Source organism: Gekko japonicus, unplaced genomic scaffold (assembly GCF_001447785.1).
Source record: "Gekko japonicus isolate JY-2015 unplaced genomic scaffold, Gekko_japonicus_V1.1 scaffold1035, whole genome shotgun sequence".
NCBI classification, from domain to species: Eukaryota; Metazoa; Chordata; class Lepidosauria; order Squamata; family Gekkonidae; genus Gekko; species Gekko japonicus.
Genome location: NW_015168078.1, coordinates 539,482 through 551,651, shown reverse-complemented (window position 1 = coordinate 551,651; position 12,170 = coordinate 539,482). Strand labels below are relative to the sequence as shown.

The following is a 12,170-nucleotide window of genomic DNA, read 5'->3' as shown; positions in this document are numbered from 1 at the left end:
TCATTATTCATTCTGGTGGAGTTCCAAGTGAGTCACAGCCCTCACCAAAGGCAAACAATTTAATACTACAAGGGCCACGCTACGTTATGGCCATATGCTTGACCGAGGTTCAATTTTAAAAAGGAAATTTGTCTATGACACTTCCTCAACTAATGAAACTGTGTTAACGTTTTGCAAAACCTGAAGCCAATCCTTAATTTCCTAAGCCTCTGTGGAGGCAAAAGAAGTTCCCACTGGTTCAAAGCACCATCCAACTTTTAATGAATCACTCTGCTTAAAAAGGAGTTGTGTGGGCATTCATTCCAGGGCCACTGCCGATACTGGATTTCTGACAGTGACATGTCAGAGGTCTGTGACAAAAGCTAAATACAAACTAAACTTATCAGAGAAATTTTGATCAGAATATGGGAACAGAATTCTGCAGTATACTACTTCAGACTGCAGGGCAGATGGATTAAAGCAGTATGGCCTTCCCTCCATGCAGTCAATGAGCACTTGATGGAGAGAAGTTTCATGTTGTTTTCTTCCAAAGATGTCACTTTACTACATGTGTGGGATAGTCCCAAATTGTACCATCTCAACCTAGCACCTCATTCTGTATAGGGGATTTTTTAAAAAACAGGTGCACTGTTCTTAACAGGGCCCGGTGAAGAACCAGAATAACAAAAAGCCCAGAAAAAACAAGTGGGAACATAGTGAGTGTTAATACAAAAGCCATCCTTTCAGAGTGTATTTGAAATGGGACCTGACTGCATTGTGACCTGATTAATTCGCACTCCTTTGTTATTTATTTTCCTTGCACTTGCATGTCTAATTCTGTGCCAGAGACAAAGATTTTTTTTACTCACACAGCACCACCCAACTGTACAGAGTAAGCCATTTTTAATAGCCAAAAACACAGAATAAATAAAGAATAAAATTTGTCTTCCTTGAAACCAGTCTAAAATGGTATTTGTTTGCCAATTCTGCTCAATAAGGGCTCTAAGATAACAAACCTAATTAAGTATTATAAAGATTCCAGATATAACCTAAGTTCCTAGCAAACAGTCAGTTCTGAAGATAAGCCATTGTAACCACAAGCAGCCATCATAAAAGCAACATTAACTGATAATACTCTTTCACCCTCTGGTATATCATCGACAAGTTGGGGGTCAAGAAGACGGAAATCCCACTTGCATACTATACTAACAGCCGGTTTTCTGAGGGCTACTTCAGACACTGTGTTGAGGAAAACATGCATGTGAAGAAGGGGTAGCATGGAAGAGCAAGGGGGCCAAGATCACCTCAGGTCAAGCAAGGCCTCATACCCAGAGATAAGGAGATTAAATGGCACCCCATGGGTTCTTTTCCTTCTTCCCATTCCAGGGCTTCTAACAGCTGGGCTGTGGAGGGCCCGCCTTGGCCTACATGTGCTGGCCCAAACTGCAAGATCCCCAGATCCCCTACATTCCCACAAAAATGTGGGGGTGGGCAGTTACCTATCTCACCCAGCAATGCTGCTGCCCTGCTGTCAAGGAGACCAGCTTCATGGTCTCTGACATAGATCCTCTGTCCTTCTCTGCCACAGTGACAATTGATTGTTGGACTGGTTGGCCCTGTGGTTTCTTTAATCCAGGGGCAGCTCTCAGAGAGCATGCTTGCTCTGTGCTCTCAAGGAGGCAATGAAGCCCCCTAGTGTTTCTCATGGGTAGCAATTCATGGGACTTTCTGGTTGGCTGGAGCTGTGAGGCTCATTTCACAGTATGGCCACTCAAAACTATCAGTGTTGAGGTATGTGGAGACAGAGTACTGCAGCCGATAGCAATGGAACTTCCAAACGTTTTTACCATCCACGAAATATCAATCAAGTATATCTAAACAGGTAGGTGGTGCTCCTACCAAACATCCTGATGTTCAAGAACAGTTCAGTGCTTAGCAGTTCCAGAGATTATCAGAAGCACAAACAGAGAGCAAACTAACACGCCTATCAGAAAGAGGAAATCAGTTTACAGAGTGGAGCTTCGCAGGGCCCAGGAACGTGGTCACAGCATGGATTGGCTGCATAGGGCCAGACAAAGGTATCAGTTTTGGGATGAGGGTGAGGAGACTGAGGAGACATAAACAGGTGGAGAGGAGATTCTGTTCTTGAGAGAGGTGAAGATGTGGAGGAATCAGAAGCTAAAAAGAGTGAAAGAGAAAAATTATAAAGAAAATGCCAGGAACAGGATTTGAATGGATTAATGGATGCCAAGAAAGGGGGGGATAGGATGTAAATATGGGTGCAACAGTTTAATCACAACCCCCTCCCCCAATTAATTTCTGAGAACCACTTCAAATGTCAGCTTTCTTATATAAACTTTAAAAAATACACGTAGTATAAAATTTTAACTGATAATTTTTGGGGTACAAAACTAGTTTCAGTCATATCAATTTATTTTGGAAAGGAAATAGTTCATACAAACTTCTGAAAAGCAAATTTCTTGATTGGAAAAAGTTAATAGACATGATTACCCCTAAGACCCTCTTAAGACTTTCCTAAGAACCAGAAGCTGTTAAATGTCCACCTGGGCTACAAATGAGGCAGTAAGCCCCTGGCGAACTGGCAGCAAGGGGTTGCTTTTTAGAACAATTTTTGGATGACAGTACACAATAGGCCATCTAACCTGCCCTGTCCCAAAGACGAAGGAGGTGCTGATACCTGCCCAAGCCCCTTGGTATATAACTCACAACAGACTACTCACCATGTTCCTATCTGTACTGCTGGACGATACAAAAATAGTTTTATTAATCTAACCTTTCCTCCCAGGAGACAAGGGATTGTTCCATGTTAGTTAAATAAACTGGACAAGACTATTACCTTAAAATGACTCAAATGCAGTCCTATATTGTAGAACTCATCTCCTGCCCCCTTCTTACCCAACATACAAGCCCTTCTGCTTGGCATGTAGGTGGGACGTTTGTCACAGCTGGCAGAGCATAAGTGGGAGAAGACAGCATAGATTTCGAAAGCTGGACGAGCTTCGGGAGGGATGATGCTATGCAGGAGGAGCAGACTGGAAAGTGAACATGGACCTAGAGCAAGCCCAGCCGAGTGGCCCCTGTGGTACTACAAGCCAATACTTCAGGGGCTACTGAACGTTGGGGTGCCCACAATGGCACTGGGTTCACCCTTTGCCTCATCCCACAAAATCCAGTGAAACAGTACATCACCGTGTACAATTAAACAATATTTGTTGGTTTTTATATGCAATGTTGGAAATTCGATTATTAACAGTGCAGGAGGAGACAACCGGTGAGCTGACACTGATGACCAGTGAAGGGTACCAAGTGGCCCCTGAGGAGTTGGCTGAGTTGCTGGGGCTTGGCCACCATCAGCATTCGAGGGCAGTGGCCCACCAGGAAACTTCCCTATACATAGCCAACCCACCCCTGCTCTGCAGCTCCTACAGCAATGGAGATGTCACCACCACCAACTGCAGCCTTTAAAAACAACTAGTGCCAGCTGTGATTTAGTTGTCAACCCCCTACCCCACTTCAACATCCCCAGTATTCTGTAAACAGAATCAGACTGCTGACGGAGAGGAAGGGAAGCATCCACCATGCAGCATGACCGTGGGCAGAACAAACCAGGAAGGATTAATTTTAATAGCCTGGATCATGGATGGTCCCTAGAATTGTGCCTCAAATACTGTGGCTTTGCTGGCTGGAAGAAAGGGCCTAAAGAAGAGGGTTGCACTTAGCCACTGCTTACTTGTGAAATAGAAATACGAATTCCTTCTAGGTGAGTTGACTGTCACAGCCACTACTCAAGCTGCCCTGCGACACAACAGTGCAGACAGGCTGGCAAGACCTTTTATAATAATCCGCAAGGCTGTCCTAAAACCAGGCTAGCAGCTCCTAGGCAGAAATGCCAGACTGTGGAATTAGCCCTGCCAGTACTCAGGGGAGGGGCTGTGGTTTAGTGGTGGAGCACATAGGTTGCATGGACAAGGTCCAATACCTAGCATCTCCAATTAAAGGATTTCAGCCAGTATTTTCCAGGTATTTTTTAAGCTGGTTTTAAATTGGGGCTGTATTTTGTTTATCCAAAATGCTCAGGCCTCCCAAATCCTGAAAATATTTGTGATTTTTGGAACTGACAGATAGCCAAACTTAAGGGGCATTTAAATGGATTGTGGTCCCTTTTGATGCCTTCTGGGTGAACTCACCACTTGGAGGTGTTTAAAGGGACTGCACTCCCTTTAAATGCCTTTCCCCCCTCTACTGGAAACAATGGAGAATGGGGGCACCTTCTTCTAGGACCCATAGAATTGAATCCCCTGGTCCAATCTTTTTGAAACTTGGAGCTTTTTTTTTTTTTTTAAGGAAAGGCACCAGCAGCTATGCTGCAAATTTGGTGCATCTATCCCAAAAAAAACGCCCCCCTGAGCCCCAGATACCCCCGGATTGATTCTCCATTATAGCATATGAGGACAGTGGAATCAAAACAAATCAGGTTTCCTTTACCGAATCCAAATACCATACCAGTATTGGGATTTGGGAATATCAGGAAATGGCAATATTTTCCAGGTTCAATATACCGGAACCTGAAAAGTATCAGGGTGAAGGGTTGCACACTCCTAGTAGAGACCTTTCCAGTGCCTAAGAACCAGAGACCAATCACAACAGTGCTGAGCTAGATGCACCAATTGTTTTACTTGGTATAAGGCAACTTTGTCTTTGTGTTTGTTTACTTGCAGCCTGGTCTATGATCTGTCATAACTCTACCCAGATCCAGAACAGGACCAGTGCATTCTAGAATGTGAAAAATTGACATTTTCATAGGTAAGAAAATGCACTAGTTTACATGGCTGCCAGGTCATAATGCAAGTGGGGGGAGAAATGACATATTAACAGTCAAGCTCACTTAAAAATGGGTTCCGATGCTAAGGCTTTCTTTCTTTTATGGCATCAAGGACAGCAATCTTCCCTCTCATAAACAAGTCAAGAAGCTGCTGACTTTTTAATTGAGGTCTGGTTCTAGTCCAGCAGGCCAAAAGAACGGACCAGATCTAAATTTGTTGAGTCATATTTGGGAAGCTTCAGCACTTGTACTGAATTGTGGATTGCATTCATGGGCAGGAATTAGCTTACATTACCTGGGTGTAACAAGAAGATATCCACTAGGATGGGAGGTAGTAAAAGGAACGAAGGACAGAAGGGACTTATTATTAGTGAAAGCATTAGGAGGAGGGAAAAGGAGGAGGGAAAAAGAGGAGCTGAGACCTAAGAAAAACCCTAACAAATACTCCGGTCGGGATGCAGGAAATGATGCCAGAGCAGTGGTGGGCCTCTTTCAAGGAAAGCTGATTTTGCTTTGGACCAAAAGGAAGAAACTTTACTGGCCTTTGGTCATTGACCAGAGGGAATTGCATACCTATTTGTTTTCATTTGTTCTTAATGAAAGCAACTTGGTTAGAACATGTACAAACAATAACATTTCAGTATTTTCCTTAAAATATCTTTGAAGTCTGTAACAGAAGGCAGACACTGGCATACCAGACTACTGCATCTAGCATTACCATGTATAAATTTCCATGGCTATCTTGGATACATTGATATCACATTGGAAATCAACTTTTCTTAAAACCTGGAACAAAACACTGCAATATAGTTTCCAAAGCAGTGAGCAACTGAAATGCAGAATTAATTCAATCTAGCACAAAGTAATTTAAAAGAACAGTGCTATTTTTCAGTCCTGAACAATCCTACAACTTTGCAAACAGTTTAGAATTTCATTCCTTTTGCACTGAGCCACAAAGATATTGTACCAAGTGTGATGGTTTAATGCAGGTTTCCCCACAGCCTTAGAAGACATAGCACTAAGGTTGCTATACTTTTTTACGAGGCTTTCATTGGGCCCTTATGTATGTTTTTAACTGTCTTTCTAATAAATACTTGTATTTTTGTATAAGTTCTAACTAGGTTTTTAATATTGGCCCTTCATTAGACATTCTCACCCTTTAAGAGAGGCTTAATGCATGGAAATGGGCAGCGGAAGCTTTTTAGGGCATGGAGCTAAACAAACATGACCAGGAAAATTAAACCCATTAAGCTGCTAATTAAGGGACCAGAGGGCCATTAGCTCCCCTGTGTAGCATCTACCAGGCAAAGAGGAAAAGGCTCACACAAGCCCCTGCCTCCTTTCCTCCAAGCCCACCTGAAATCTATGGACTGGATGCTCCCTTACAATAGGGGCCAATTAACATAGATCCCTATGCAAATTTGACATCCAATGCATGGATGTCAGAGGAGTCCAGCGTGGCTACAGTATGCAGGGGGAGGCTGGCTAGTGTAATCTTGACTCCCCCAGCGTGTATATGCCTTATGTTGTCCGCAAGGGCTAATATGTCTTTAGCATCGAGGCCTGCCTAATAAAAACTCTTTTAAATAACCATGTGAAAGGGCACAACTTTAGCAAAGAACTCAAATATACACCACCATACAACCGGTTAAAAAAAATCCAGAATAGTAGAGACTGACATCCATTAAGCATTTCCTTACAAAAACAACCCACTAATGCTGCCTTTAATAAGAAAGCTGCATTCTCAACTATTAGGGTCACACGATGTTTGTTTGTGAAAATAGAAAATGGTTTTATATTCCAGTGGAAACAGATGGGCATAAGAGAGTGATTATACAGAGAGATTAGGGACCAATATGGATAAATCATCATGCAATTTATTTTTGCCCTGTGCTTGAAAGACAGGTTCATTATCTGTTGCGCTATTAATTTTTTTAAAAGTTAAAACTGCTTTATGAGACAGTCCTTAAACTGGTATCCCTTCGCTTAGCCTGCGTAAAAAAAAAGAAAGAAAAAGGCTGTTCAGACAATAATGTCTACTAATGTGCTGGAAGATGTTAATTTTTTTTTTAAGTGGATACTAAAAGTATGTTCTGAAGCATTATTCAGATAAACCACTGTGCATCAACCACTTGGAGGCAAGGGGAAAGGCTTGCACATTCCTAAGGGGACTTTTTCCTGACTTCCAAAAAACTTTTTGTAAGGTAATGCACCCAATTTCAACTCTTTGACGAGTGCATTTGTATGCAAACTTATGTGTACACCTGGAAAACATAAGGTGCGAATAAGCCCATGCAGTCCAATGATATTGCCCATTTACTTAGGAATAAACCCCACTGAACTCAATGGCGCTCACACATATGAAAACGTGCACAGGACTGTAGCCTGAACTGCACAGTTCTCTAGATTCTGGCTGTCAGCATATGTGAGCTTCTCTGTTAGACAGGTAAGAGGGCAAAGTCACAAGATCTTCCACTGGACCCTAGTGGCATCTTGAGGGGTTTTTAGCATATACCACAATTAATATGCAGAGATTCAAAGCCCTTATGCCTATATTTTTTTTAACAGGGTACACAGACATCAATCTACGGAAAATTTAATACAAACAACAAAAATTTCGGGTTACATACATGGTAGTTCCTCCAGCAATATTTAAAATGAAATTGTCTCAATCCTACCTGAAGTGGTTTGATGAATCTAGATTATAGTATCTACAGATGACACATTTTGTTACTGACACTTTATTGTTCTAGACACTAATCCTCACCTGTTTCAGGGTCACTGAAGTCTGGCAAAGTAATCGTACTAAGCTGTCGCCTGTCAGCAATGGCTCTGTCTAACAAGCTGCTGCCTCGTCCAGAGTCACTACAGGAAACAATGCAAAGAGTTAGTCATTTAAAGCTTTGAAAGTAAATAGGAATGCTCGGGTTGCTTTGTAGCTCAGCGGTATAACGTGTTTACCTACAATTTATCAGCTGATAACCTAACAGGGAAAAATGATAGAACAGACAGCAGTCCTACTAAAAATATATATACTTTATAGCGATCAAAGCAGTTTCCACGCTGGGATTCAGGCTACTTCAGAAGAGCTAGAGCTTCAGAGAAGTTGACAGAATGTTAGATACCAACAGGGAAGACCATGCCTTCTTATGAACAGCTGATGTCCCAACCCATCTCATCTTGGGTAAAGTATCCATTTACAGATCCTCTTTCAGGTTTTGGTATAGATTTTCCTGAACCACAATGAAATTATCCTGACAATGCCATCCTGAACTGAGTTAAAGAAAGGTGCAACTCCACTTAGGATGGCACAGTAAACCGCCCAAAGTGTTCTTTGCAATGTCAGTCCAGACCATCACAAGGAACAGTGGTCCCCATACATCATAGGGCAGTCAAGGGCATTTTACTCATCAATGGATCCACTCATGAGTATGTACCCTAGCCGGATGTTTCATTCTGCTATGTCTGCTCATAAAATGATCAGCCTAAGAGCAAGCGGCCCACCCTGCCAGCTCAAATGGCAGTCCAAAACCCCTACCAACTAACAGACCTATTTTTATAAGCACTTCAGCACGCTCTGTTTGACTTCACAGTCCCAAGTGCCATCTTGCAATTAATTTCCCAGCTTCTTTTTTGCCCATGTGGTCTTTCTGCACACATGCAAAGTACAGAAATGTTCCTAATCCTGGAAAAAAAAACAGACCACTGGTGCAGTCAGTGTCACTTCAGGAGACATAACAAGGAACATAAATAACTGTTCTCTGATCTGGGCAATAATGTACAGAGACTGGATAGTGGAGAAATGGCTTGTACTGATGCTGCATAAATACTTGGCAGATAAATAGCAAACTTGGTGTTTTGGTGTTACTTTATTTTTCACAAACAGATTATTTTTCTTAAGAAAGGCAATGTTTTTAGCCTTCTAGTTGTAACATCAGTACTAATGTCCTCAGGAAGATTTGACTGGTATAAAACAGATCACGACTTGTGGGTGGGGGGGCAAAAATCTCCATCTTCCTGAAGTTTTAAAACAGCTGTCTGGTTTTCAGCCTGAATAGCATCTTGGCAATTTCCCCCGGTGAAGCTTCTAAAATCCATCTTCAAGTAACGCACTCAAGTAGACACAGAATGATGCCATTTCCTTATTTTGTTCAGCTGCTGTTCAAATAGTATAAGAGAATCTGCAAGACACTCAAAGACAACGTCGCTGGACTGCTAATTCCATGTACAGTGATACAGTTACAGGAACCCACAGGAAGCTGACGAGAACCTTCCTCAGCCCATTTTCTCAAGTTGTCAGTATTACATCAGCCAGCATACATTTCCTGGTAACTTCTATATTAATTTCCTCCTTTATCCATGTCAATGAACAGGAAACCAAGTTGCTGGTGAATCATCAACCTGGCTGGATGATGCAGGAGGGCTTGTTCAGTCCCAGATGCTCCCAGATGCCTACTCTGGAGGGGCAGCATGGGAGAAGAAAGGGCGTTTCTGTAGTCTATAAGAATACTCAATTCTTCACCTGATTCCAGAGGATGTCCAGCATGCCAAAGTTCTCACAAACGCAGGCAGGCAGGAGTCCAGGCAGGCAGGGACAGCAGGCACAATCAGAGCTGTTGATCCCACAAACAGCCAGAGCTAGGCTGACGGTACTTATACGAACTAGGGACTACAGCTGTAACAGTGGCCTGAAGCTCGCAGGCACTTTCAGCTTGACTCTGCCTAACATTCTGCGAAGCCTCACAGTGGATCTTGGTCTTTTTTTTCTTGGAGACTTTTTAATCAGTTTCGTACATTTGGATATGGTGCAAAAGCCTAAACAGGGGGGTGGAGGAGCAGCTGGGAGAGAGAGAATCCTGCACATTCTTTTCCTTCTTTCTTGGTCTTCCAAGGCCTCATGGGCAGAGGAGAGGTCCTGAACGACTGGACAGGCATTCCAACTATCTGAGCTGAGCTTCCATCTGGGCTTTCCATCTTCTGTGCTCCTGGAGTTCTGGGGTGTGACCATGGGATCCTTGGCAAGGTGGGTCTCCTTAGCAGAATCCTCAGCAGCCCCAGTCTCTCACTCCAGCTTCTGTTCATGAGCCACCCAGGCTTCCAGCACAGCAGCACAGCTGTCAATTTGTCTTCTGATGGAGGCTGACAATCAAAGAGCCCAGGAAACATGGTGCCTTCTGGAGTTTTGACCTCTGTGGGCTTAGCCACTACGGCAACCTCTTCCTCCGGGGAGGACTCCTCAGACTTAACCCTGACAGAGGACCAGTTTGGCATAGCGATGGTTCTACGGACATGGAGACCTAGGTTCAAACACTCACTTGGCCACAAAGCTCATGCACTCTGGTTTACCTCACAGGGTTGCTGTGAAGACAAAATGGGAGGGAAAGAACCCTGCATGCTCCTCTGAGCTCCTTGGAGGAATGGTGGGATGAAAATGAACAGACAGTCCATTTTGACTACATTTCCACTTTCAGAGAAGAGTAGGGGCACTGAAATTCACCAATCCCACTATCCAACAGCACTGACAGATGTTTTTATTTATTTATTTAGTTCAATTTATATCCTGCCCTCCCCACCAAGGCAGGTTTGGGGTGGCTTACACTAAGAGTTAAAATACATTAAAACACAAATTATAAACGTCATAAAAGATCATACACAATAACATTGTATATGACGTTGTTGTTGACTACTGTTTTGGGGAGCTTCACCCTGCATGGTGACAAATTTGTAACAGGCACAGCTCAGGATTACATGACCATCTTTGGCAACCATGGGTTTGTCTCGATGGATGTTAGGCTTAATACATATGGCAGGCCACACACTCCAGTGTCATGAATGGATAAGCAACTGTTTAAGGTTGGTCTCACAGGTCCTCTAACACTTACAGTACTGGAGAACCAGTCAGGATGGTCTGTCCTTGACAGCTAATGGTTACAAATAATTTCCAAGGAGCTCCAAAAGAAAATTTAACTGATTTATCTTTTCTGGCAATGCCCTAGTGTATTCCAGGGAACTCATATAGATGATTGACACATGAGCTTCTAGACAGATCTCAAGTTTCCTCTTGGTTGCTCACAGCTCCCTAAGAAACAAGGCAGCAAGGACATTACAAGTAGAGGAAAATTCATGGTAGTCCCACTGAATGTGGTTGAGAGATCACTGAAAGTGTATTTTATGCCAGTGATGGTGACAGAGAGATCTGTTTTTTCTTTCAACATTGCACCCAAGGGAGTTTTCCTCTTATACATCCACAGGTCTCCTTAATTGCTTCTACCATTAACAGCTCTTTACTTCTTCATAACTAAATCCCTAAGCTTCCTTACAGTGATCAGTCCAAAATATAAGGAAGAAGTTAAGGAAGAAGCAGCTCCATTACAACTGGTTCTCAAATTGACTTAGCAAGAAGCAGAGAAAAGGCAGGCAACCGACAACTGAAGAAGAGAAGAAGAAGAGATTGGATTTATACCCCGCCCTTCACTACCCAAAGGAGTCTCAGAGAGGCTTACAAATGCCTTTCCATTCCCCTCCCCACAACAGACATCCTGTGAGGTAGGTGGGGCTGAGAGAGCTCTGACAGAAACTGCTCTTTTTCAAGAACAGCTGTGCCAGAACTATGGCTTACCCAAGGTCATCCAGCAGGTGCAAGTGGAGGAATGGGGAATCAAACCTGGTTCTCCCAGATTAGAGTCCGTGCACTTAACCACTACACCAAACTGGCTCTCTTTTTATGAGTCTTGAAAATCATACACTGCTCCCACATAATGGGAACAGTTTAACTTCTCTGGATCAAAGCAGGGAAAAATCCACAGTATTTAGAGTAATGATTACGTGAAATTGTTTTTAGGCAAGACTGCATAAACCCCATTAGAAAAGCAGTGGCAGCACACAATTAGATCCTGTGCCACAAGAAGCAGAGATGCAGAAGCTAGAAAGTATATTACTAGTATTTGTGTGCATACAGATATCATGCTAATATTATGTGTAAAAGAAGACTGCTGTCCTCCTCCTCAGATCGGAAATCTGGAAATTTAGATAAGGAGAACATTTTGCCAACTGCAGAATGGGGAAATTGGTTCGAAACACTTTTAAGACGGAAAATGCTGTTTCTGAGCCAATTGATTGTTATCAATAAAGCTGCCAAGCAGCAATGACTGTCTGTAATCCACTTCTGGCTTATTCAGAACACAATTTGTATGTGTACACACTCATAAAAAGAAACAATTTTAAAAATATATAGTGAAATTAATTGTTCGTCTGTATATTTCCTATCTAATTTTCTTGCACACTGAATAAATACTGGGTACTTTACTTCTGGAAACTTAAAAAAACAACCCTGAGGCTCTGACTTTAA

At 42.7% G+C, this 12,170-nt stretch overlaps 1 protein-coding gene across 1 annotated transcript in view; it reads right to left on the bottom strand.

Moving 5' to 3' along the window:
- The window catches only part of TTC7B (tetratricopeptide repeat domain 7B), a 151,814-nt gene that overhangs the window by 49,742 nt on the left and 89,902 nt on the right, over positions 1–12,170 (bottom strand). Inside the window, exons 16-17 of the mRNA XM_015414663.1 lie at positions 7,590–7,687; positions 1,990–2,157 (exon numbers count right to left, since the gene is read on the bottom strand). Of these exons, the coding sequence (XP_015270149.1) occupies positions 1,990–2,157; positions 7,590–7,687 (266 nt within the window). The remainder of the gene's footprint in view (positions 1–1,989; positions 2,158–7,589; positions 7,688–12,170) is intronic.